This window comes from Halichoerus grypus, chromosome 2 (assembly GCF_964656455.1).
Source record: "Halichoerus grypus chromosome 2, mHalGry1.hap1.1, whole genome shotgun sequence".
In the NCBI taxonomy this organism is placed as follows: domain Eukaryota; kingdom Metazoa; phylum Chordata; class Mammalia; order Carnivora; family Phocidae; genus Halichoerus; species Halichoerus grypus.
This window is the reverse complement of record NC_135713.1, coordinates 204,625,329-204,652,676: the sequence shown is the minus strand read 5'-3', so window position 1 is coordinate 204,652,676 and position 27,348 is coordinate 204,625,329. Positions and strand designations below refer to the sequence as shown.

General features: G+C 47.7%; 1 protein-coding gene across 1 annotated transcript; it reads left to right on the top strand.

Annotated features, from left to right (window-relative positions):
- The first annotated feature begins 5,233 nt into the window (after nucleotides 1–5,233).
- On the top strand, nucleotides 5,234–20,157 carry ST6GALNAC1 (ST6 N-acetylgalactosaminide alpha-2,6-sialyltransferase 1). The gene is made up of 9 exons (XM_036088679.2): nucleotides 5,234–5,364; nucleotides 16,630–17,302; nucleotides 18,064–18,232; nucleotides 18,378–18,549; nucleotides 18,762–18,900; nucleotides 19,165–19,268; nucleotides 19,439–19,528; nucleotides 19,622–19,721; nucleotides 19,966–20,157. Exons 1-9 carry the CDS (start codon nucleotides 5,234–5,236, stop codon nucleotides 20,155–20,157), a joined length of 1,770 nt encoding a protein of 589 aa, XP_035944572.1.
- The last annotated feature ends 7,191 nt before the right edge of the window (nucleotides 20,158–27,348 follow it).

Sequence of the window (27,348 nt, the reverse complement as noted above, 5' to 3'; positions counted from 1 at the left end):
CATCGACTCCCTCATCAGACAACAAATACTCATGAATTAAAATTCTATTTTTTTTAACCAATTGGCATTATGTTTGCCTTTCTGTTTGAGAAACTTCTAAGAAATGAATATGCCAGTTGAGCCTGTTATAAAGACAAATATTGTAAAATACTGTAGCTTTGTGTACCAGGGCATTCTAGCTAAGGAAGGAAGGAAGGGAGGGAGGAAGGGAGGGAGGAAGGGAGGGAGGAGAAAGAAAGAAAGAAAGAAAGAAAGAAAGAAAGAAAGAAAGAAAGAAAGAAAGAAAGAAAGAAAGAAAGAAAGAAAGAAAAAAGAGGGGAGGGGAGAGGAGTAGAGAGGAGAGGGGAAGAGAGGAGAGGAGAGGAGAGGAGAGGAGAGAAGAGAAGAGAAGAGAAGAGAAGAGAAGAGAAGAGAAGAGAAGAGAAGAGAAGAGAAGAGGAGAAGAGAAGAGAAGAGAAGAGAAGAGAAGAGAAGAGAAGAGAAGAGAAGAGAAGTTTGGCCGAAGGGGTGTAGAATAATATTACATTAAGACAGAGACAAGAGGAGCCCCGGGCCTGGACCCCACACTTCAGAAGGCCCCATGTCCCAGATGTACAAACACAGACTTATCAAAGACCGGTGTACACCTGTCACTTGAAGCTGGTGCTCAACATATGCTTTTATGACTAACACTGCTCAGGTCCCAGAGAAAGGCTTCTTCACATCCTTTGCCCTATATCTTCAAGGTCAAAGGCAACAGTGTTTTGGTGCTATGAAGGTTTGTAGGTTCTTCAGAGATATAAACATTTTGGGCAAACCATTAAAAAGTATGGTAGCTCCATGATCCTAGTAGAGACAAGCAAAATAGCAGACCACCCAGAAGTTTAACAGAGAGAACCAGAGAAAGAGACAGCCAAGATGAGTCCTCACAGGATCCCACTCATTCCTGGGGGTCCAGAAAGCATGCGTACCCATGCTGAAACAGTCAGAGCAGGACGTGGAACAGAGTTCAGAGAATTTTCCATACCACAAAGACCCATCAGCAAAGGGCAGGAGCCTTAGTGGGCTCAAGGGACTGAAACACATCTGACCAAACACATCTGACCAGAAAGCTACTCAGACCCAAGAATTCAGACTTAAAAATAAGATCACACTGGCTGTGAGAGTGATCAGGCCGTGATACCCATCACACCATCACCTCCAGGGTTGTTTTGGCTGATCTGGCTGGCTAGGTGGTGTCCCCATCATCCCTCACCACTCCATGTGCATCCCTCCCAAAGCTGTGTACTCGGTGTAATAGGAAGACCTTCCCTGACAGAGGAGGACCATTATTTGGTCAAGGGCATACAAATATCTGCCCTCTCCTGCTAGAATGGCTAAAGGAGCTCTCAAGGTCCATTTGTAGGAGAACATAAGGGTAGTCAAGCTTCCAAGACTCCAGACACATCCAAATGAGGGACTGCACATGGCAGTCTGCCTTACTTTAAAAGGAAAAATAAGTACATGAAATAAAATAAAGTCACACTTATTCTTGGTGGCCTGGAACACTGTGTAAATGCCTAAGGCTGCTTCCCCTCAGAAAGAGGAACTTTTGGGGTGCCTGGCTGACTCAGTTGGTAGAGCATGTGACTCTTGATCTCAGGGTCATGAGTTCTAGCCCACAATGGGTATGGAGCCTACTTAAAAAAAAAAAAGAAAGAAAAGGAAAATAGTTTGAAGGGGGAACTTTTAAGCTACTAGTGCCTGGATGAATAGGGGCAAAATTGTAAGATTCCAAGTCACACACACACACACACACACACACACACTCAATACTAAAAAAATAAAAACCTAACTGTCTAAGGGAGCTTAAGCACAATCTTTGTCCAACAAGTGGCTTATGCTGACCTAGGGTGACCTATAGAAAGCCAGGCTGAAAAATAAAAAATATATTTTTAAAAAGATTTTATTTATTTATTTGAAAGAGAGACAGAGATAACGACAGAGAGCATGAGTAACGATGTGGGGCTGGATCCCAGGACCCTGGGATCATGACCCGAGCTGAAGGCAGATGCCTGACCGAATGAGCCACCCAGGCACCCCTGAAAAATAAAAAATATTTTAAAAAGAAAAAGAGGGACACCTGGGTGGCTCAGTCTTTAAGCGTGCCTCTGAAGTCAGACAGAGGACATTTCCGGGTTTTCATCTTCCTGTGAAGTGCATTCCTTCCGCTTGAAGTCCCAGGCCCCTACCCCCTCCTCCTTAGTTCAGGATGACCTATGCACCTCATTGCACCTGACTGTCTTTGGAATTTCCATGTCTGTGTGGATTCCCCGCACGTATGCTATTAAATTGGATTTTCTTCTGTTAACGTTCCTCATGTCAATTTGATTCTTAGTCCAGCTAGAAGGCACTTGATAGTATTTAAAGTGGTGGTTTTGGCCATTTAGCGGAGCTACTCTTGTTTTCCTGGGTCTCTCCCATGTATACAGGGGGGATGCATGTTATTCAACCTGTTTTTCTCCTGTTAATCCGTCTTGTGTCAATTTAATTCTTAAACCAGCCAAAGAACCTAGAAGGGCAGAAGAAAAACTTTGCTACCCCTGCAGCCCCTGACTTGGCCACTTGTTGCCTTGTTGTAACCATTGTTTGTCTGGATACTTCTTTATTTGTTTAATTCTTAAATAATTCTGTAAAGTCTATTTCCTGGTTTGTGCCTCTGCACCTTCTCTTTTGAATAAATTATTACATCTGCCCGGTTCACTCATGAGTAGTAAAAAATCCTTAACACATTTTCAGGTTTCCTATACATATGAGAGTCGCGATCTTACCTTTTACCGAAAATGATCTTTTATTTTTTTAAAGATTTTATTTATTTATTTGACAGAGAGAGAGCACACAAGCAGGGGGAGCGGCAGGCAGAGGGAGAGGGAGAAGCAGACTCCCCGAGGAGCAGGGAGCCTGACTCAGGACTCGATCCCAGGACCCTGGGATCATGACCTGAGCCAAAGGCAGACGCCTCACCGACTGAGCCACCCAGGCGCCCTGCAAATAATCTTTTTAACAATTTTATCTGCATGTAAGGTCTCATGCATCCTGTTGGCAGGTATATAAAGACTAAAGTCAAAAGCTTTAAAAGGGAGAGGAAAGTCGACCTTACTGAACGTGAAACGGTGGTGAAGGTTGGATACCCATTTGGAGAGTCTGTTTCCACTAGAACCCGTGTTTCTCTGGATCTCACGTGTTTCTCTGGATCTCACACAAGCACACATCGCAGCAACACTGGGGGGCCCCTGAGGACCAGGAAGCTAGAATTCTGGATTATCGGGCCCCCTCTCCGTGCCCACCCCCCGCCCCCTCTGCAGGCTTTCCATAGCTCCAAGTTCAACCCACCCCTGAGGTGGTGAGCCGCACAGACTGTTCCGTAGCTCAGCTTGCACCCAGGAGCCCACCTAGATCTCCACGCTCCGGAAGTCAGAGAGAACACTGACCCCGAGAGCCTTCTCCAGAGCAGGGGGTGAGATGAAAGAGACGCTCCTTACCGTCGAACCAGGGCTGAGGGTAAGAAAATGCCTTCCCCCTGTGCACTTCATTTGCCTGGCATTGCAAACAGGCACCAGGGTGTAGGGTAATTGTTCATGGCAAGTGCACAGGGGAATTCAGGTCAGTTAAGGGTCAGTTAAGGCAGAGTTATGATTTGACCCTGGTCTATTCAGAAAATGTTTATAGGCACTTACAGGTTAGGTGTGTTCAGAGAGAGATTCAAAAAGTACTGAGAGGGACTTTTCTCCTTGCTCCCAGCCCATCCCCTGGAATAGTGCCCCGAGTTCCAGCGCATGGTATGGAGCAAAGGACGCCCATCGTGTGTCTGTATTACTCCCAGCCACTCAGAAGCATGTCTTACCTTTTTCATCCTGCCTGGTGAAGGCAGTTTAAGCATTTATTGGTGCGTGTCCTGGGTGAAGGCCAAGGACGTTGGGTACAGAATGGGAAGCTGTGCATTCCTCTGAATATACCCTGTCATGTGTGAACAATGAATCCAGGTCCCGTGACCTACAGGGCTTATTATTCCAAGCTGCATCTTTCCCATTTCAACTGCTGGGAAACACCTGTGTGGTTCAATATCCTGTGAGCAATATTTTAAAAATTAATAACCCGCAGTTCTTTATGGGGGGCTGCTTCTCTGAATTTTCTGTTTTCTACGACCAAACTTGGCATTATTCCTCTGAGTTGCACATTTCCTCTAAGCATCATGCCTTTTATTCTTCATATTAAAGCAGAGTTAATGATTTCTCAGAGGTGCTAATATGCAATCTCTAGGTCACTTGGATGGGTTTCCAAGCTGATAGCTCATTCGGATCTAGGGCAAGGTCCTTGCTTACAAAGGCAGTTTCCCCAACGGTAAAATGGGGTTGACAACAACGCCCAGTGCCTCGAGTAGCTGCGAGAGCATTACTGCACATGGACGGCCCCCGGGGGCCTGGCTCAGCACTCTCGTCTGCAAGCATGGGGCTCAGGGCCGTCAGGGCCATGACTACAGAAGAGAAGCAGGCAAGGTTGAGCCAAACGACTGTAAATCAGTCCTCCGCTTGTCCGCACATTGGAATCACCTGGGGAACTCAAAAAAAATACCCCTGCTGGAAAAATAGCCAGCCCCAGAGATTCTGGCTTCATTATTTTCAGTGCGGTCTGGGCACTGGGGTGTAGTACAGCTTCCCAAGTGATTCAAATGTGCACCCAGGATTGAGAGCTGTGTATGACTCTGGAACACTTTGGAAATGAGATTGTCCTCATAGCTCTATCTCTGGCAGCACAATGTTCTTTGAGGGAAGATTGCTAGAGGGATCTCCAAGCTAAACAGATGCCCTGTACTTTTCTCGTAAAGATCATGTTGTGCATGGAGGCCACGCAAGGATCTTCCAGTCCGTGCAGCTGCCCGGGGTCCCCAAGGGTTTGGAACCTGATAAAAGTAAGGTTCCCTATAACACATGCGTGTTTCTCATAAAGCTCTACATGCAGAAATTGGCCTCTGAGACAATGAAAAGGAAAGTAAACTTGTTTGAACAAAAGGAGTTTCTCTTCCTTCAAGCCACGCCAGCCTATAGGCCTTCACAAAGCAGGGATGGCAGCTCCTGATAGACTGAGTGGCTCATTGTTAAGATAAGAGGTGTGCACTCCCTGGCCAGGAGACCTCGGCGCCCAAACTATCTGCGGTCTATATCGAAGCGAAGCTCCAGGATACGCAGAACCTTCTTGCAGCGCCTGACCCACCACCATGAGGACCTGGCTGCCTCAACTCAGTCGTCTGGACTGTGCCACCAAATGGCTCTTGCTTTTGGCCGTGTTGGTCTCCTTCGTCTTCATGCTGCCCTCCTTTATGAAGGAGGCCAATACAAAACCTTCCAGGTAAGGTTCTGACCCTTTCCAAATTCCTCATAATTTATTGGAGGCACGTTAAAAGACTCTAGCCCAGGGAAGCCCAGGGAGCTCTGAGACACTACCATGTCCACACGGGGTGTCAGGAATCAGGAATGTTGTCAACACCCACTGGCAAGGAAGATCCAAGGGGGCACCTAGGGGACACACAGGGGGCAGGAGTGGGAAAACCAAGGTGTCCGGATGCCTGGCGGCATGTCCAGGGGAAACGCAGGCAGGAGCTGGCAAACTATGGGTCTGGGTCTCCGGAAGGCCCAGACAGGAGACAACTTCCCCTCTGGGACTGTGAGTAATAATGGTGACTTTGGGGATAGTTTTCACATGCCATTCGCTGCATCCTAAAGCAAAAGATTTATCCCGTGGATGCCATTCACTTCCAAATCACACTCTCCCTGAGGAGTTGGTCAGAAAATGGGAGACCTCTCACTTAGCTTAAATCTGGCCTCTAAGTTCATCCTTCAAAAGGACCTTATAGACCAGTTTTCTTATAAAATCAACACATCTCCAGCAGAGGAAGACCCTTTTCTTTCCAGACTCAAGTTTTTTTGGAATGACTTTATTTCACTTGTCTTTTTTTTTTTAATTAATTTATTTATTTGTGAGAGAGAAAGAGCATAAGCAGAGAGAGCCACAGAGCAGGCAGAGGGAGAAGCAAGATCCTCGCTGAGCAGGGAGACCGATGTGGGACTTGATCCCAGGACCCTGGGATAAAGACCTGAGCCGAAGGCAGATGCTTAACTGACTGAGCCACCCAGGTGTCCCTATTTCACTGTTCCTAAATTTTTTTGAAAGTAATACATGCTCTCATAATGTTTAGAAAAATCCAAGCAAGAAGTGAAGGTCTCTCTATCACATCCCCGTGTCTACCCACTCTTAAGGGGTGACCACACTTGATTCTTCGGTGTACATATAATTATTACGTAATTGTAGGCAACACTTCTATTCTAAGTGCCTTATGTACATTAACTAATTCTGATGGTTATGAATATACGGAGACACAGAGAGCTGACGTGAACCGCCCAAGGTCACCCCACTAGGAAGTCACAGGGCCAGGATTCAAACCCTGATGTTTTGCTTCTCCACTCCCTCGGACGCGTTGACTCTCAAGAGACTCAAAGTCTAATGGAGCAGAACAACATAGACCAGAGAGGGTGTGTGATATTAGTAGTCGTGATAAATCACCGCAGTTAAGTCACATGTGTCAAGTGCTATGGGAACAAATTGGAAAGAGTCATTTCAACCCTGGGGGGCAGGGTGAGAACATCCTGGAGACGGTGGTGTTTGTAGAGCTCCTGAAGGCAGTGTGACATTCCAGCACGCCAGAACATTGCACAATAAGAAAGCAGCCGGAGCAATGGTGTAGACGCGGGGAGGCTGATGACTAACGTAACTCATGCTGACTGGGGGCCTGGCATGCCAGGCACTGGTCTCCAAAACCCCTGATTAGCGACCACGTATCAAGGCTTTGGGGTAAATACTATTATTAACAACACCCTCTTTTGCAGATAAGAGAGGTTAGGCAAATTATCCAAGGTCACCCTGGTCACTGTAAGTTCACACCCAAGCCAGCTAGCTCCAGAGTCCACGTTCCCAGTCACAGCCCCGGGCTGGCATCACTCCCCCAGACCTCGCCACTCCCTCATCCCCCACCACCACCCCGCAGCCCAGCTTCCTCTATCACACCCATCAGAACCCGTTGTCAGGAACCCAAAGTTTGTTTGTTTCCTGCCAGACAATGAATTTCCTGGGCGTAGGGATGGTCTTATTTGTCTCTTTCCTCAGTAATTTGAACAGGTCCTGGACACAGGGCAGGCCTAATTTGGTGTTTTTTAAATGGTTGTTGATGAAAGAGTAAATGCGTGGCCATCAGTAACGTACCAACAGTTTAAATTTTATTCTACGGCTACGGAAAACTTTAGCCGTAAGGGAGGAACTTGATGACATTTGTGCGTTGCGCAGACTCCTCTGTTACCAGATTATAGGGTAGGCAGTGGGGGGAAGGTGGTCTCAGGGGGGCTGGGTTGGAGGCTCCTGCAATGGTTTAAGGTAGGAGCCCTGGGTGGGGAGGCTCTGGCAGAAGGACGTTAGGGAGAAAGGACTGAGAATAAGTCAGACCGGCTGGATTTGGCAACAAATAGGATAGGATTGTATGATTTCAAACCGAAGGTATTGGACTACCTCTCATATCTTCTTAATTTGGTCCCAGTCTCCAGGGTGCTCCCGAATATGTAGATACAACTAAGACCATGTCTCTACCTGCTTAGGTTTCCTGGTCTGGAATGAATTTGCCTTTGAAGACTCTATGCCTTGTGTTGGCTTTAGAGCTGATGGGTAAGAGTGAGCTGTAAAATCAGGGCTATGGATTTTCTTTTTATTTTATTTTATTTTATTTTATTTTGGTCTAAGAAACATAACTTCATTTCCTATAACTTCCCGATTTCCAATCCTGGACCCGCATTCACCGAGCTTCAGGGAAACCTAATCTCAGCCGTTCTTGGTCCTCTGTCCCCCTTCCCAGGATGGCATCAAGGGCTCCTGGATACCTGATGCGGTGCCAGGGCCTAGGTGGGGGCAGCTGATTCTTAGCCATCGTGTTGCCCTTGAGACATCCATCGCTTCTGCCTCTTGGCTCTTTCATGTCCACCTGCTTAGGTGGGAGAATTTCCGGACACTGTCTTCCTGGGATCAGCATGCTGTCATTTCCTCTCGGGGTCTTATTAGACCCTAGGAACACTACAAGGAAGTAGGGTGCAGGAGCCCTCCAGCCTTGGGACCCACAGATCCCTCTCTTCTCTCCCTTGTCCTCTCCCTCCTCCTCACCCAGAGGAATCTTTCTAGGGAGGAAACAGAGAAATCCTTCTCCGAGACATTTATCTATTCCACCAAATCTTCTCCCCGCTTTAGGGCTTAGGTATGGAGGGAAGCCAGAGGTCCTGGAGGACGTCCTTTACTTTCCAGCTCTTACTGGCCACATGTGTCCATGGAGGCAATGAACATGGGGCTCCTAACAGCTGCTGGTGGGTGAGAAGTGGGCACCGGTGGGAAAGGGAGAAAATACAAGGAGGAAAACAATTAAATAACATTCCAACATAGTAAACGACTACATTTGTAAGTCTAATAGGCATAGGAAGGGGGATCTGGATGTGCACGCCCTAAGGTTCCACCAGCAGATTCTTTGAGGGGTTACAATCACAGGCTGATATCCTTTTCTGCTTAAATTCCTTTTCTGCTTTTTCGGTAATGAGCACACATTGCTTTTATAAAAGGAAGAATAATTCAGCAAAGTTCGTTTCTGAAGAAAGATTCGGGAACAAAAGACCCATTTAGGTACCACCTCCATAGTGAAATGCCCGTCCCCCCCAGCAGAACCCTGTCCCTACGTTGTATCTACACTCTCTCCCACACATTTGACTAATAGCATCGGACTGCTAACTCTTTATAGCAGCTATTTATGTTCATGTCTGCTCCCCTCTTAGATCTGGGGCTTCTTAAGATCAGTGACCATTGCTCTCTCATCTTTAATCCTTAACAGATAGTTCTAAATGCCTGGCATCTAATCACCACTCAGTAAATATCTGTGGACTAAATGTTGCATTGTGTTTTCAAATTTTCATAGAATTTCCGATAAGATGTCTCATTTAGTTTTCATGTTTCTCCCTTTATTTATTTTTTTATTATTAAGCTGACATGCACGTGTTCCAAATAGTATTGCAAATTTTACATCAACATTGAGTGGTGCTCATGCCTTCTCCCTAGTCCAGAATCCTGATTCCCAAGGTACCTACTTCAATTCTTTCTGCTCTTTCTTTTGGTATTTACCATCCTATTTCTAAGTCACATGCCTACCTGCCACTTCTTGACTTCTCAATTAAGTGGTTTAGTGCTGTAAATGAAATATCATTTACCCATGGCCTTGACGCCTGTTGCCCTTTCAGGCTTTCATGTCTGGACACGTGAACCCAAACGGGAGCGGCTGGGGACTCTGACGGTCGCTGTGTGTCCGTGACACGTTAGCACCTGACCCACTTGTATAACATGGTATTTTTCCAAGTGCCTTTTATACACCGTGAAGTCCTCACAACAGTATTGTGAGACTGGTATTAAGATTCCCATCTAGGGGCGCCTGGGTGGCTCAGTCGTTAAGCGTCTGCCTTCGGCTCAGGTCATGGTCCCGGGGTCCTGGGATCGAGCCCCCCGTGTCATCAGGCTCCTTGCTCAACGGGGAGCCTGCTTCTCCCTCTCCCTCTGCCACTCCCCCTGCTCGTGTTCTCTCTCTCTCTCTCTGTCAAATAAATAAATAAAATCTTAAAAAAAAAAAAAAAAAGGATTCCCATCTAATGGATGAGAAAACAGGGGCTCTAAGCGTTCTGTGACTTGCCCAAAGTCAGACAGAGGGCTGGCTAGTGGCCTGGCTGGAACTCAAGCAGGCTCCTTCCCGCCCCAGTGTGCACCACCGCCCGTCTGCCAAGTGCCAAGAACTTAGTTTTCTGTCAGACTTTCAAGTTCAATACATGAGGACAGCCAGAGTTCCAGAGGCTAAGCCTTGGCATGGCTGGCAACTCCCCTCAGCGACCTCGCAGGAGACGGGCGGCCCGCTCTGAGCCGTCAGGAAGCCTGATCCTCAAGTTCTTAAGTGCCACCACGCTTGTGGGGTTTGGCAGCTTCTCAGGGAGCCCTTCTGGCCCCAACAGAGGGCAGGGATAGCTGCCCACTGGACTCCCTTGTTCTTCTCCTTCCTCTTTTGGGCAGAGGGATGGCAAAGGGGAGGAATGTTATTTTCCCCCAAGGTCACTATCTCAAACATGCCAGGCTAAAAATGTCACCGGGACTCGGGCTAACCCCTGAAACAAAGTTTACTCGCAGGTGTGATTAGCCCCAAAAGAGCTAAGCGAGGTACCAGATCCAGGCGATGAAAACTGACTTTGCTTTAAACAATCTTGGTTCGAGGGGAGAGTTTCCCAGTCACGGGACAACGTGGTCTCGTCTTGTATCTGTGATTCTGGACCTTTATGTACCTGCCATTGTTTTGTTTAAAACATTTTCTTCCCCAGTTACCTCCGTCCCACCCACCACCACCCCGTTCAAGGTCTTCCCTACTCTCCTTAACTCTCAAGACTCACCCCTGTGGTGAGAGCTATGTGTTTGTGTATCATAGGGAGGGAGCACGTCCAAATTTTAAACCAGCTTCCCATCTCCCGGGCCATGGTTCGATGAAAGGGATTTCAGAGAATGCTCTGGGCCCCTCCGTTGGGGGAGAGCTTTGGAAATTGGATCCAGCTACTAAAGCACTAGGAACAGTGGCTTAGATGTGTTTTTCCTCTTCTGTTCCCATTTTTATATTGTCCCCCATTAGGATTTAACTGGCCAGAAACTAAACAAATAAGAGAATTGGCTTTGATTTGAAAAAAGAACATTTGGAATAACAACAGAATACAGATTTCTGTTTTGTTTTGTTTTTTTCCCCAGCCTACAAAGAGAATTAAGGCTGATTAAGGCAAAGTACAGCTTTTGGTGATTGAAGCAACTTGCGGACACATCTAAAGTGTCAAAGTAAAGTTCTAAAATGTAAACCGTGCAAAAAGTTTTGGGATTTCCTGGCGAAAATATACTGCAAAGTTTGGGGCTGGGGGAAACAGAATGACTGGTTTCCGTTTCAGATAAGACCAGAGCCCCTAAAGAGCTATGCGGACACCAGCTCCGGCCTGGGCTAACAACAATGTGGGGTACTGGAGATGAGAGCTGCCCATCACGGAGGGTCCTCAGCGGGGGGTGAGGAAAGGCAGTGCTGGTGGGGGAGGGGGTCCGGGTTGTGAGGACGCCAGTTGGAGGCATGTGTGTGACCGGCCACCCGGCCACTCACCACAGGGCAGGGCTGCCTAGCCTGGAGTCTTTTCCAGTGTCTGTTCCACTGAATGGCAGAGCCCAGAATTATTTAGGAAATCAAAGGGGTTTTGGTTTTTTGGGTTTCGTTGAAGAATAACTGATATACAATACTGTATGTCAGTTTCAGGTGTACAACATAATGATTGAATATTTATGTACATTATGAAATGCTCACCATCAGGCTAGTTTCCATTTGTCACCATACGAAGTTGTTACAATATTATTGACTATATTCACCAGGCTTGTACTTTACATCCCCGTGTCTTATTTATTTTATTACGGGGAGATTGTCTTTCCTAATCCCTTTTACCTAATTCTCCCATCCCCCACCACCACCTCCCACCCCCCCACCCACCTCCCATCCCCACCACCACCTCCCATCCCCACCACCACCACCACCGCCATCCCCCACCACCACAGTGGCAACCCACTCTACTCTCTGTATCTATGAGATACAGAAATAGTTCTGTTTTGTTTCGTTTGTTATTTGTTTTTGAGATGCCACATATAAGAGAAATCATATGGTATTTGTCTTTGTCGGGCTTATTTCACTTAGTATAATACCCTCTATGTCCATCCATGTTGCTGCAAGACCTCATTCTTTTTTCTGGCTGAGCAATATTCCATTATATATATATCCGTTCATCTGTCGATGGACACTTGGGCTGCTTCCATATCTTGGCTATTGTAAATAATGCTGCAGTGAACACAGGGGCGCGTATGTCTTTTCAGGTTAGTGTTTTTATTTTCTTTGGATAAATATCTCGAAGTGGAATTGCAAGATCATCAAGGAGGTTTTTTGAGTTCTTTTCTTTTCCTTGTTGAAATAATCTTCTAGTCCTACTGGTTTTATTAGTGGCCTTTGATTCAGGGTGTCATTGCTAAATTTCAGTTTGGACGACCTCTTCCACGTGTGAGACACTTTCAACACCCCCTATCCTATTTCTAGTAGATACTGTTGACCACTGAACAATATGGTTTGAACCACATGGGTCCGTTTATATATGGATTTTTTTACAGTACAGTACTATACATGTATCTTCTCTTCCTTATGATTTTCTGAATGACATTTTCTCTTCTCTAGCTGACTGTATTGTAAGAATATGTACATAATACATATACAAAATATGTGTTGACTTGTTTATGCTATTGGTAAGGATTCTGGTCTACAGCAGGCTATTAGTAGTTAAGTTCTGGGGCAGTCAAGAGTTACATGCAGATTTTCGATGGTGTGTGGGTCGATGCCCCTAACCCGCACACTGTTCAAGGATCAGCTGTGCTATATTCAAGGGAGAATAGTGCTCTTTCGCCAACAGTCTTTTCATGGCTTCAAGTATAAATAAACTTTGAGCCTTTTGCCATTTCTTTGCTTCCAGGTCCCCTGTGGTGTTGTGTAGTTCAGAATTTAGAGGGAAGAGGATGCCAGATAATTATTATTTTGTACCCATTTTGTATAATTATTCTTTTGTACCCACTTCATTTATTGCATAGAGACATGTGAACCCTGTTAATGATAAATTTATTTTTTGAAGTGCAACATTTTTTATTTTTATCTCCCAAATAGATCAGATTTGATATTGAGTTGTTTTTTGCTTGCAAGTGACCCCTGCATGACTTGCCTGTCCCTCTGAACCCTTAATAGAAAACAGGTTCCCCCCTCACCCTACCCTGGCCTTGCTCGTGGTGTTTAAATCCAGGATTACCCAGGGTCTGGACAAGACGAATGCAGGGCACTCACCATATGGACGGAAGGAATTTGAGCATTCAGTAAATACCATGCATGAGCATAAGGAAATGCCTACGTAAACACCCACATTCCTAGCAATCATAGTTGTGTTTAATTATAGGGAATTGAAATGAAACTTAATTACATAATTTTGTCAGTAGCTGGGTCATTGCTACGACTCCCTGTAAAACGTAAAGGAGTCCTCAGTAACCCGCCAGGGACCTTGTGCCTCCTGCCTCTGGGAAGGACTGCAGAGAGGAGCTCGGGGTGCTCCGTCCCTGAGGGCCAGCTGTCTGAGAAGTCTAGTGGAGAAGACCACCCTGCCGCACCATCTCCCCAATCACAGCCATGCGAAGGTGCTTGCGCTTTGGAAGGAAAACTTCTAGAGGCTTCTTGTGGTTTGGGGGTGGGAAATGCAGGGGGAGGTGAATCCGAGGTTCCCGGCTGAGTAACGAGAGCTGTTTGCTATTGGAGTAAACACCTAGGCCTTTGCTGTAGCTCCGGGCTGGGAGCTTCAGCTCAGTTGTGCCACTGAAGGGGAGCAGAGTGAGTCTCACCGTACTCAAACTTCACAGCACCAAAACAAAGGTGGCCCAAATCCCTCAAGAATATGTTCTGGATGGGGGTGCCTGGGTGGCTCAGTCGGTTAATCGTCTGCCTTCGGCTCAGGTCATGATCCCGGGGTCCTGGGATCGAGCCCCGCATCGGGCGCTCTGCTCCGCGGTGAGCCTGCTTCTCCCTCTCCCTCTGCCCCTCTCTGAGAGCTCGCTCTCTCTCTCTCAAATAAATAAATTAAAAAAAAAAAAAAAAAAAGACTATGTTCAGGACTAACTCAGGTTTTCCACTCTGCATGGATGGTATCCTTTCAGAATGGACACTTTAGGGATGTCTACCCAGTTCATGAGCCAACAACCCTCTCTTTTGAGACTATCCTCCTCTCGTGTACAGGATGGACCCCAGGACCCATGTCACTTGCCATGTGGCCAGGGACAGGAAAGGACACTGGGCCAGAACCATAAAAATTAAAAACTGGGAGCAGAGAGTCTTCGGTCCCTGAAGCAGGTGTTACGGGGCGGCCATCCTCCTCTGCCATGAGGGCTGAGGAGCAGAGAGCAGAAAGCAGCCTAAGAGAGAGACTCCAGGTTCCAGACCGTTCTAGAGGCTCAACCACATCTTGCTCTTGGGCTCCTCAAGACATTTTCTAGCCTTATGATAAATCCAAACTCCCCATTTTTTTTTTCTTAGTTAAAAATGGAAAACAAAAAAAGGAATAACGGCTTAAAGTCTTGAAGGCTGTTAGCTTTTCCAGGCTGCTTCATGTCACAGTCCAGCCTTTCTCTCCTTTCTGGTCTGGGATACCTCTCCTCCAAGTTACTTCTTTGAGCAAAGAGGCATTTGCTACGTGAGGACAGTTAAAAATGTGTGTGCTCCAAGGAGGAAGGCCCCACTGTTAGCCTTTTCCCTAACAACCTCCAGAGAAGTTAGATCCTCTGTCCGTTTCAAGGTCAGGACAGAGAGTGCCCTTCCTGGAAGACCTGAATAAATGTGCTTCCCTGGGGCCCAGGAAGCAGGAAATACAGTATCCACCAGAGGGCTGGCCACGATGCAGGAAGGAGGCCCTAAATGAGGAAGGAGTGAGAGGTAAGTTGCCTAGTGCACGTACCACCACCCGGGCCAGCCCTGTATTCTTCTAGTGATGAAAGTCTCCTCTGTCTTCCACCTTTAATAACAGTGACTACAGCGTACTCTGCAGGTGAAGGTCTGTGCCTTATTCAAATCTGTATTCCCAGGACCTACACAGCACGTGGCACTAGACATTTACTGAACGTCTGTTGAATGAGATGTTCCGCATGTTACATATTTCAGGGTCTCTTCTATTCAGTTTGTTTAAATCCATTTCCTGGTGGGCTCAAAAAGCTTTTCAGAAGCACCGATGTGATGATGTGGCATCGTGGTGGGCTTTGTAGTAAGGACTGCTTAGCGTGATCTCTGCCTCCTCCAAGTTCGCGATTTGGGGAGGAGCTTGACATTGCCCTTGAACGAATACAATCCCCAAACACGCCCAATTCGACCACACGTAGGATTCTAGCCTTCACGTTGTCACAGGAAACGGAGCTTGGGTCAGTCTACCTCCCGTGGCTTCTTCATGCTCGCCCATTCCCCAGCACGTCTCCGGGTTACAACTTGACGTCTATCTGTGTGACGATCTGTTGTCCCTTTATATCCTGGGCTCCGTGGCGGGGGAGGAATGTGTCTGGTTGCGCTCATCACCCAGGCCCCAGTAACTAGCACAGCGTTCATAGGGGGTGCTCAATAAATATTTGCTGCATAAAAGAACAAATTAGTGGCCACAGAGTTGGGAGGCAGGGAGTCGAAGCTGCAACCAGAGAAGGAGGAGACCAGACTCAGCAGACCCCCACCTTGCGCAGGACAAATCAAGAGTCACTGGGAACAGAGCACCACGCAGGGCTGAGGAGCCGGGAACTTGTTATCTGAGCATGTATTTTGTGCCAGAGGCTAAACACATGTTGTCAGTTAATGCTCACAGCAGACTTCTTGCAGAAGCAAAAGGCAGCGGCCAGTTTTATAGATAAAAAAACCCAGGGTCAGGTGGGTGAAGATTTCTCCCAGTCACACCAGCTAATAAATGGAAGTGCTAAGGATTCTCACTCGGGTCTCTCTGGCTGCACATTTCATGTTCTCTCTCTGGGGCCTCAGTAAGTCTGTGATGATATGGCTTGGAAGAAGAATGATAGAAGCAGACAAAAGAGAGCTGCTTGGGACAAGGGTGATCAAGGTGCTAGGGAGGCCTAGGATGTCAGGGAAAGGAGCGGGAGTTAAGGACACCTGGAAATCCATGAGGGTGACGGCTATGGGTCCCCAGAGAGGATGATTCTTTTTCCCAAGACTCCCAGGAGCCCCCCAAAACCTGTGTAGCACAGAGAACCCACCTCAAAGTCCAGTTAGAGAAACCTGCACAGCAGAGGACCCACGCTTTCCTCAGCAGAACACCTGATGCTAATTTGCATAAATTAAGGGATACTTTTGGCAGCCTCCCCCAAAAGGGGGAAATAAAAAGAAAGGAAATCTAATCCTCAGAGCCAAAAACCTGGAGTGCCAGAAGCCAGACCAGGCAGCCCGCGTCAATCTTCTCCTGATGCTAGAAAAAAGCACGGCCAGGCTGGAATTCAGCTACTGTGCTCCACCCTCTTGATCCAGCACCCCCATCTCCCAGCTGAAATTCTTCAGTAGCTCCCCCTGGACAAGAAGATGAATGATAAAGTCCAAACTCCTCAGTCTGACCTACGAGGCAGATACTAATCGGGTTCTGCCTACCTGTTTGGGCCCATCCCCTGCCCAGACAGAGCCCCTTCCCTTGCGCCCACCAAGCTCACACGCTCCCAAGGGCGAGCCCACCACGGTCTCTTTATGGGCCAGAGGTAAGTTTCCAGACCCATCGCCAACAGGTGCAGCTTAATTTTGGGTATGGACGGTGACACTCCTTGCCTTCATGTCTTAGGGAAACTGGTGTGAAGTCTACCCAAGGCACCAGAAAACATACTAATTATGCGTCCACCCTGTGGATACGATCCTTGGCCTTAATCCAGATTTACATCTGTCCCTAGGGATCAGCACATGCTTGGCAAGGAGAGGTATCCAGAGTCACTCCACAAGGCTGCATGGCAGGCCACCACCGCGGGAGGAAGGACAAGGGCCCCGGGGAGGGCGTCGGCGCAGGAGAACAGCATGCAGGCCCCCCCGGCCCAGGCCACGGCCCGCCCCACCCACAACGACACCAGAGCAGAGGCCAGTATGGCCGCCTCAGCTGGGCCGGCCCCACCGAGGGGTCAGGAGAGGAAGGACACCGTGCTGGACACGCTGCCCCCGAGGGCACAGGATGGGAGGGTGGCCTCTGACAGAGCAGAGACACTGTCGCTGAGGAGTCAGGATGCCAGGACCATCAAAGGAAGGCAGGACCAGAACAAGGAGCCCCCAGCCACCAGGATGGAGCCCCCAAACCCTCAGGGCAAAGTGCGGACCACAGCAAGGACACCCGTGCTGAAAAATCAGGCCAAGGTGCTGACCAGGCCAGGAGCAGGGTCAACGGGGAGGACAATGAAAGGAGTGACCACAGCGGTTGTCCCCCACCGGGAGAAAGCCCGGGCCACGCCACCCTCCACCCCTTTCCAGAGCCGCATCACACAGAGAAGTCCAAGTCTGCGGGCCACCAACTTCAAGTCTGAGCCCCAGTGGGATTTTGAGGAACAATATAGCTTTGACACGGGAGCCCTAAGATCGGTGAGTCTGGCCACTACCTCCCTGCTCCAAAGCCCCCTGCAGACAGCCCCCCCAGTCCCTGCCCCCCGCCTCCCTGATCTCCCAGGCTCTGTCCCCAGGCTCTGCCTTGTTCATGCCCACCCCCACCCCCCGTGCTCTCCCCTACAGTGTGGGAAGGGGTAAGGGAAAGGAGCCCTGCCCTGGAGCCCCCAGAAGGCCTGGAAGGTCCCTGAGCAGGGTGAGAGAGTGCTACCTGCTCTGGGGCCATCCTCTGGCAGGGGGAGGGGGCAAGGGTTGAGAGGGGGCACAGAGCGGCGGACTAACAGCCGAGGACACCCCAACCTGAGGCCCGACCCTGACTCCTGGGAATGCCTTGTCTTCCCCGTACACACAATTCCCCAACCTTCCCTCTCTTCCATCCCTAAGAAAAGCTGCCTGGGCCCACAGCCTCATTTTGAACCTTCAAAATTCATATGTTTACACACAGACCTGCAGCCGGGCCCTGGCCAGCGCTCCAGGCTCTCCCGCAGCCCCGTCCCCCTCACGCCCGCCAGGGTGCATCCCCTAGAGCCCCAAGAAGGGGCTGTTCTCTGGGACCCTCAGGGCTACAGCAGCCAGGGCAATGGCGAGGGAGGATCAGCAGGCCCTCAGAACAGGATGGAAGAGGCAGCAGAGGTGGTGCCTTCCAAACGTTGAGGCCCACTTTCTGCCCCTGCCCCAAGCCTGGCCTGGCCATGGCCTTCCTGGGCCTCTCCCTGCCTGACCCCCCCTCCTGCATGTAGACCTGCCCCGACTCAGTGAAGGTCAAGGCCTCCAAGTCACCCTGGTTCCAGAAACTCTTTCTGGCCAACCTCACCCTCTTCCTGGACTCCAGCCGCTTCAACCAGAGAGAGTGGGAGCGCCTGGAGCACTTCGCACCGCCCTTCGGCTTCATGGAGCTCAACTACTCCTGTGAGTCTTCCTGGGGAGGAGCCTGGGCAGCTGAGCCTCTGGCTCTGGTCTGCCTCTTCCCTGGGGGCCCCCAGCGCGGGGACAGACGATGGGCTGGCCCTCCCTGACCCTCCCAGGGCTCTGAGCGGAGCCCCCCTTGTTCCAGTGGTGCAGAAGGTGGTGACTCGCTTCCCTCCCGTGGCCCAGCAGCAGCTGCTCCTGGCTAGCCTCCCCGCTGGGAGCTCCCAGTGCATCACCTGTGCTGTGGTGGGCAACGGGGGCATCCTGAACAACTCCCACATGGGCCAGGAGATAGACAGCCACGATCACGTGTTCCGGTAAGCGTCCCGCCCCAAGCGCCCCATCCAGACTGAGAGATCTGGTAGGGCGTTCTATGCCTGGATCCCCAAGGCCGAATGCCCGGGCTCTGCAGAGAATGTCCCTTTACACCTGCTGCCTCCCCATCTCTCTTTTCCTTCCCGCCCGCCGCCACGCCTTTCCCTCGGGCGCTCATGGGTCCTGTCCTGTGTGGTTCTGTCTTGCCGCCTAGACTGAGCGGAGCCATCACGAAGGGCTACGAACAGGATGTGGGTACCCGGACGACCTTCTACGGCTTCACTGCCTTCTCCATAACGCAGTCTCTGCTTGCCTTGGGCGGTCGGGGTTTCCCGCACGTGCCTCTGGGGAAGGTGAGCACAGAGGAACCGGCCTGGCCACCCACAGAATCTGAATGGGGAGCACGAGCTGAGAAAGGGAGCCTGGTGTCCCGTGTCTGGAGTCTGGCTGGCGCAGGCTCTGTTCATCCGAGGGGCAAGAGCGGGGAGGACGGCCAGACAGGCCTGCGAGGAGCAAGTGGGCAGCCTGGCGTCGGAGCCAAACCCCTACCCCCAACCTCCCAGCCCCTGGGGCCTGAAGGCAGGACCCCTGGAGCGCTCACTGTCCTTGGTCCTCAGGACGTCCGCTACCTGCACTTCCTGGAGGGCACCCGAGACTATGAGTGGCTGGAAGCGCTGCTTCTGAATCAGACCCTGGTGAAAAGTAGCCTTTCCTGGTTCAGGTACTCACTGCCCCCTACCCCACCCCAGGCCCAGCTGCGTATTGAGCGGCTGTGAAGGGCTGGACAGGTGGGGACAGCCTTGGCGATCGCCTGGAGATGGGCCCCCTGTCGTGGCCCTGGCCAGACTTGGCCCGCATCGGGGGAGGTGAACGACCCATTGCCGCCCACAGGCGCAGGCCCCAGGAGGCCTTCCGGGAAAGCCTGCAGCTGGACAGGTACCTGCTGCTGCACCCAGACGTAATCCGTTACATGAAGAACAGGTGAGAGCAGAACGGCAGGGCGCGGGGGGGAAGGCATCGGGTCCCTCTCATCCCTGCAGCCTCCTGACCGCTGGGGGCTGGGCTATTTCCCAGGTTTCTGAGGTCGAAGACCCTGAACTCTCGCCACTGGAGAATCTATCGTCCCACCACGGGGGCCCTCCTGCTGCTCACGGCCCTTCAGCTCTGTGACCAGGTAAGGCTCTGCTGGAGGAGCGGAAGCCCTATCCCGGGACCTGCCCAGTAGGGGACGACGGCCCGGGCGGGGGAGGGGTGTGAGTGTGCGTACACACACGTAGGCCAGTGTCCATCAGGGAGCCTGCGCCCGGACCCCTAGGGAGGGAACCACGATGAAGGGTCCCCCAGTAACACACAGCCCATGAGAACAAGCCTGGGAGGGAGCAACTTCAGGCCTCATTTCTTCTCCAACCTTCACATAGGTGAGCGCCTACGGCTTCATCACCGAGGGCCACGAGCACTTTTCTGATCACTACTATGATAAGTCCTGGAAACGAACCATCTTTTACATCAACCATGACTTCCCATTAGAGAGAACACTCTGGAAGCGGCTGCATGATGAAGGTATAATCCGGCTGTATCAGCGTCCCATAATTTCCAAACCAAAGATGTGAGTGGAGCCTGGGCCGCAACAGTCTCTTCATCCGTTCCAAGGCACGGGGCACGGTGGGAGTCTTGAGATTCTACCACCATTTTCCCAGGGCTCAGGCCAGGCTCCCGGCCCCTCCAGACTCCCTAGGGAACACTGGCATCGAGGGGGAGACACTTTCAAGACGCCAAATGACTGACTGAGGCTTTGGAGACCTTGGAATGTTGCTTCGGGCTCTGTTCAAAGGAGGGAAGACTCCAGTCTTGAGACCAAGGAATTTGAACTAAACGGGGTGATGACCAGTCAATACCGCAAATCTCGGCTGAATATCACCCTTCACTGTCCAATAGCTGCCTGACCCTGGTGGAGAAAAGTCTGAACCTATGGAGACATGTAGATTTGGTTTCGTATTGCAAATCTGTACTTAGCAGCTGTGAAATCTTAAAGGCCTTACTTAATTTCATAGAGATTGTCTAAAGGAACCTTCCTTCGGGGCTTATCTGATTCTAGAAGGATCTGCACCTGTCCTCGTCTTTGAGGTCTTTGACAACTCTCTGGGTTGCAGAAAACTGATAGTAATAAAAATAATTCTTGCCCATGGAGATGCAAATAAATCTTGTACAGTGAAGATGCCAGTGACGATTCCCCTGGGGGCAGCGACCTGTTTTGTACATACAAGCAAATTCACGTTAGCGTTTCCGATGTGTGTCCGTACTCAGGGTTCTCCTTTAAACCAGTTTTTACATCTTACTGGTTCCTTCATTAATTAATACACCAAATAAAATCCTTGACATGCATTCATTTTATATTTGTATGAAAGTCACCATTTCATCCTTGAAAAAACATCTTCTATCATGTCCTGAGGCCACTGTTTTATAATCTGTAGCAGGACTTTTAGGGTACCCATTCCGCAAGGATTTTAAAAATTACTGTCTGTAAAAAGCCTGACGCAACAAGGACCCAGTTTCCTCCCCTTTCATTCTCTATCCTCCTGCCAGCCTGCATTTCCTCAAACCTCACGTTGAGAATCTGGACCAAGCCAAAGGCTTTTCAGCTCATCTTACCCCCTTGAGCTCTAGCTACGGGATTTGGAATCTGAAGCCCAGAAGAACTCTAAAGATCCTAAACCGAATGAAGGCCCCCGATAAAGGAGATGGAGGCTGTGGAAGGCAAAAAAAAAAAAAAAAAAAGTAAGCTGTCTTTTAGACTTCATACTCAGAGTTCAAAAGCTAATTTAATACAAATAGGACAGGATTTGCTTTGCTCAGAAGGGCTGCAGTACCAGCTCTGGGCAGCAGGTGGCGGCATCTTGCGCACCCCCACCCCACCTGTTTCTGGAATGCTCAGCTTGTCTTTTTGAGGTTTTCCCAGCTATTCTTACATGTTTATTCCTCCGTGTGAATTTTAGTATCCGTTTAGGATCTAGAAAAAAATGTTTTGGTATTTTAATTGGAATTGCATTAGATTTATACATTTACTTGGGAAGAATGTACAGATGTATTACATTGAGTCCTCTTTTCCAAGAGCAAGAGATGGTTCTCCACTTGTCCAAATTTACTTTTGTGTCTTTCAGTATTTTAATATTTGCTCATACAGATTTTGAACGTTCCTTGTTGAATGCACTGCTCAGTATTTTATCTTTGTTGCTGTTGTAAGTGGATTTTCTCTACATTATATCCTCTCCCTGGTAATTGTTTGTGAAGGGTGTGATATCCTATCATATCATCTGCACATAGATTCTTTTCTTTTTTTTTTTTTTAAGATTTTATTTATTTATTTGAGACACAGCGAGCGAGGGAACACAAGCAGGGGGAGTGGGAGAGGGAGAAACAGGCTTCCCACTGAGCAGGGAGCCCGATGTGGGGCTCAATCCCAGGACCCTGGGATCACGACCCGAGCCGAAGGCAGACGCTTAACGACTGAGCCACCCAGGTGCCCCGTGCACACAGATTATTTTCTAATTCTTTATGCCTCTGTTATCTCTTTTCTAAATCTTTTGACTGGTACACCCAGAGTGAGCTAACACAACAGTTTACTCCACTTTGGATCCAGATAAATGAGGCTCAGCCTTTAAGTTTGGGTAGCCAGAATTTAAATTTGAGAAGCTAGATTTGGAGGTCCTCTGCTGATAGTATATGATAGAATATGCTATATGGTGTTCATAGAGTTAGGTAGCAGTGATGTGGGAAACAAAGGCAAAAGAAAAATTAAGTTTCCTTACTACTTACAGCCCTTTGACAAGTCCTTAAAACAGAGTAACATTCCTCTAGGAACTCAGCTGCCTCAATGTTAATACTTTGCTAAGGGCAAAGGCAATCTTAGCCCAACCCCCAGGATCCTGTAAGTCTACTTTAATATATAAAAATAACTTTGGAAACTTCCTTTATCTCTACCCCACAAGATACATATTGGCAATCATCCCCAAGCATGTGAACCACCGATAAACATCTCAAGAGTCTCATGACTGAGTTTTTACTAAACAGTAATAAATGACTTTTCCTTAAAATAGCTAGACCCCTCAGGATCTTGGAAACCTTGTTGTCAAAATACCTGGGAGGGTTATGCTGTGCCTAATCCCCTCCCAACTTGAGAGCATATAATGTGCCACTCCTCATGACCCCAGTGCAGCTATTTTTGCCCACGGGTCCTGTCCCCCTGCTTTAATAAAACCACCTTTTTGCACAGAGACGTCTAAATAATTCTTTATTGGCCATTGGCTTTGAACCTAACGTCTTCCCTACATCAGCAGGATATAAAATTAACACAGAAATCAACAGCCTCTTGGCCAAAAAATCCCCTCTCTAGGAGTTTACCCTGAAGATATATCTCCAACAATACAAAAATAAATATGCACAAGGTTGTTCCCCGCAGCATTGTTCAAAATTGCAAAATATTGGGAATTGCTGAGGTACTTAAACATAAGAAATATAAACATGAAGAATGGTACATCCACACAATGGAGGACTGAACAGCTGAAATAAAGTGAGAAAGATCTCTGTGAACTGACATGGTGTGGTTTCTAGGGTATATTGTTAATTTTTTTCAAAAAATAAAGACAAGGGGCGCCTGGGTGGTTCAGTCAGTTAAGCATCTGACTCTTGGTTACGGCTCAGGTTGTGACCTCAGGGTCATGAGATGAGCCCCACGTGGGACTCTGCACTCAGAGTGGAGTTTGCTTGTCCCTATCCCTCTGCTCCTCCCTCTGCTCACTCTCTCAAAAATAAATAAATAAAATCTTTTTAAAAAAGAGAAAAGAGTATAGCATTTATACCTTTTACATAGGAAAGAAGAAATCAAATATACATATACCTGCTTACTTTTGCAAATACCAAAAACCAGGGAGATTGTTTACCTAAGCCAGGTGTTGGGTAGGAAAAATTTTCCTTTACCCTTCAACGGTTCTTCTGGCTGGTCTAAGAATGAAATTGACATGACACAGATTAATAGGATAAACTCTAATTTAATTTCATATGTACGGGAACCCCACATACATGAGAGGTTCAAAGACAGAAAGGTAAAATGAGGTATGTATGCCCTTGATGTCATTTTGGAGTGGTGTTGGGGTCCAGAGCCGACAGCCAAGAAAGAATTCTTGGGACATCTTTGGTGCAAAAAAGGGGATTTTATTAAAGTACAGGAACAGGACCCATGGGCAGAAAGAGCTGCTGCACTGGATTGTGAGGAATGGCTGATTATATACTTGGGAGTTGGGGAAGGTAAAGAAAAGGGATGCTTCCAAAAAGACTTTCATATTTTTTTTTAAGATTTTATTTATTTCTTTGACAGAGAGAGACACAGCGAGAGAGGGAACACAAGCAGGGAGAGTGGGAGAGGGAGAGGCAGGCTTCCTGCTGAGCAGGGAGCCCGATGTGGGGCTCGATCCCAGGACCCTGGGATCATGACCTGAGCCGAAGGCCGACGCTTAATGACTGAGCCACCCATGTGCCCCAAGACTTTCATATGTTAAAGAAGACTTGCTATTGTCAAGCTAAGGTTGTTTTTCCTCTAGCAAAGCATCAACTTTAAGACAGTTGGGAGTTTCCTAGAGGAATGTTATACTCTGCCTGCCTGAAGTATTTGTCAATAGGCTGCAGGTTATAAGGAAAGGAAATTTAATTTTTTCTTTTGCCTTTGTTTCCCACATCACCATCCTGAGCAAAGGAGTGGAGTGGAAGCTCAGGCTTCAAAGGGAAGGAAGGCAATTCATGGGCAATGAGAAAAGCAGATCTTTCATAACTAGATGTTTGCCCTGCCATACAGATGGGTCACTCAAATAAAATTTATCTCTGGAAGTAACTCTTATTCTGGGAAAGAACTGCAATGTAGATTCTTCTAGGTAGTTAAAAGAAGGTCAAAACTTTCTCTTGAGCCCACAGGTCTTGATTGACTTCAGTTCTAAGTAGTCCACAACCAAAGGGGCACATTTTGGAAAGGCTTGTTCTGAGCCCCTTCAGGGGTGAATAAGAACAGGACAGAAAGGATGAGAGTGTAGAACAGAGTGTGGGGAGGGAGAGACACTTCTCCAACTGTACCTTCTGGCATAGCTTTGCCTTTGTACTGTTAAAAAAAAAAAAATCCAACTGAGTACATTTGAAGATCTAACTGGCTTTATTTAACAACCACGAATTGGGAAGCATCTCATCTAACAAACAGAAAGGAGCTCCCAGGAGCTATACAAAATAAAAGGCTTTCATAGGCAGAAGATGGCTGGGGGAGGGGCAGTTTCTAACAAAAGAGTGGACTGTTTCAGAAAAAGTCACCTTCCTTTGTGGGAAAGGGTAGGGATATATCATGCAGATCGCTTCATGAGTGCTGATCAGGTAATTCCAGATTGATTCGTTAAAGGTCACCATCCGGGAAAGGCTAAAACTGCAATTACATTAGATATTAAGTCTTGGTTTGCTGACATGTGGCGTAGCACAAGGGACTGCATTTTTAGCCTGTTGTCTCTTTTTTCCTTAAACAGAAACTTAATCCTCAAAGGACATTAAAATCAGCAAGGATTGGGGGGAAAATCCCAACATGGAATACAAAGATAAGCAATTGAAAAAAAAATGGACAAAGTGATAAACTCTCAAAAAAAAAAAAAGAAAATGGAACCTAATTGTATTAAAATGTTAGTTATAACCACGCAGACGCTGTGGGGGGCACAGGACTATATTTCAACTACATGTCCTCAGATTAAAGACAAAAAGAATTGCAAATAAATATTGAATTCTGACTGGCAGGTTTGTTTTACACGGTGCTGAAACCACTTTCAGTGTATTATAGGATTAAAGCAAATAAGTAAATATATTAAGGATAATGGAAACCAATTTTCTCATTATCAGAAAAGAAAGTTATATCCAAAATGAAATGCAACAGCACTTTACTTATTTCAGTGCTACAGGTCAGTTGATCTGTGTCAGCCACAGCAGACCTCTTCTAGTCTTCTGGGAAGATTACTAGACAGCTTTAAAGGATTCTAGTATCTTGGGGGAGCCTGGGTGGCTCAGTCAGTTAAGCGTCCAACTCTTTATTTCGGCTCAGGTCATGACCTCATGTTCCTGAGATGGAGCCCCACGTGGGGCTCTGCACTGGGCATGGAGCCTGCCTGGGACTCTCTCTCCCTATCCCCACCCCCCACGCACGTGCTCATGTGCTCTCTCTCTCTTTGTTTCTAAGGAAGGAAGGGAGAAAGAAAAAGAGAAAGAGAGAGAGAAAGAGGAAAGAGAGAAAGAGAGAAAGAAGAAGAAAGAAAGAAAGAGAAAGAAAGAAAGAAAGAAAGAAAGAAAGAAAGAAAGAAAGAAAGAAAAGAAAGAAAGAAGAAAGAAAGAAGAAAGAAAGAAAAGAAAGAAAGAAGAAAGAAAGAAAGAAAGAAAGAAAGAAAGAAAGAAAGAAAGAAAGAAAGAAGAAAGAAAGAAAGAAAGAAGAAAGAAAGAAAGAAAGAAAGAAAGAAGAAAGAAGAAGGAAGGAAGGAATTCTTGAGATGTCTTTGGTGCAAAAAAAGTGGTTTTTTGTTTTGTTTTGTTTTTTAAACCTTTTTCTTTCTTTTTTAAGATTTTATTTATTTATTTGATAGAGACACAGCGAGAGAGGGAACACAAGCAGGGGGAGTGGGAGAGGGAGAAGCAGGCTTCCCGCCGAGCAGGGAGCCTGATGTTGGGCTTGATCCCAGGACTCTGGGATCATGACCCGAGCCAAAGGCAGACATTTAACGACTGAGCCACCCAGGTGCCTCCAAAAAAGCTGTTTTTATTAAAGCATTGGGATAGGACCTATGGACAGAGAGAGCTGCACTGGGGTTGTGATGAATGACTGATTATATATACTTTTTAGTTAGTGGGGGTTAGGGATAGTGTAAGTCTTTAAGGAATTTAGAGCAAGGCTTCCAGGACCTTGAGGGGCTAGCTGCTGTTAAGATAAGGTTCATGAGACCCTTCAGATGTGTATCAGTAGGCCATATGTTCGGAGGATGATTGCTAACATATATCTTGGGAGGGTGGGGAGTAGAGATAAAGGAAGTTTCAAAGGGATTTTTATTGTTTTTTTCTTTTGTTTTGTTTTTTAAATAGGCTCCACACCCAGCATGGGGCTCAAATTCATGACCCTGAGATCAAGAGTCACATGCTCTAGTGACTGAGCCAGCCAAGCGCCCCTCAAAGGGATTTTTAAAGAAGACTTACGGGATCCAGGAGGTCGCGCTAATGTTACATGGAGGTCGCCCTTTGCCTCCAGCATAGTATTAACATGAAGGCAGTTGAGCTCCTGGAGGAAGGTCACTCTGCCCACCTCAAGTATTTGTCAATGGGCGGCAAATTGTGAGGAGATTTAACTTTTCTACTTTTGCCTTTGTTGTCCACATCCCTAGCATGAGAAGATGTGGCAGAATATGTGAATATATGTATTGATAAGTATGAACATGGGAGTTAATGTAAAAATGTTTATATATTCTGTTACAGCTCAAAGTGGGGCTGAGAATTGTTACCACCATTCCCTTCTATATTTGGAAAATAGTACTTTTCTTGTTTTGTTCTTTAAAAAGGAAAATAAAGTTATAAATATGGAAAGGGGCCAGACGATAGTTAACAACGAACCTTGTATATTGGACCAGCATTGGAGGCATCAGTATGCACGTGTGAGACGCAGCTTCGTATGTAAGGGGATATGGATACGTGCCCCCCACACACGCACACGCACGCACACACTTTCCTTGCTCTCTCAGCTGGGAGGGCCT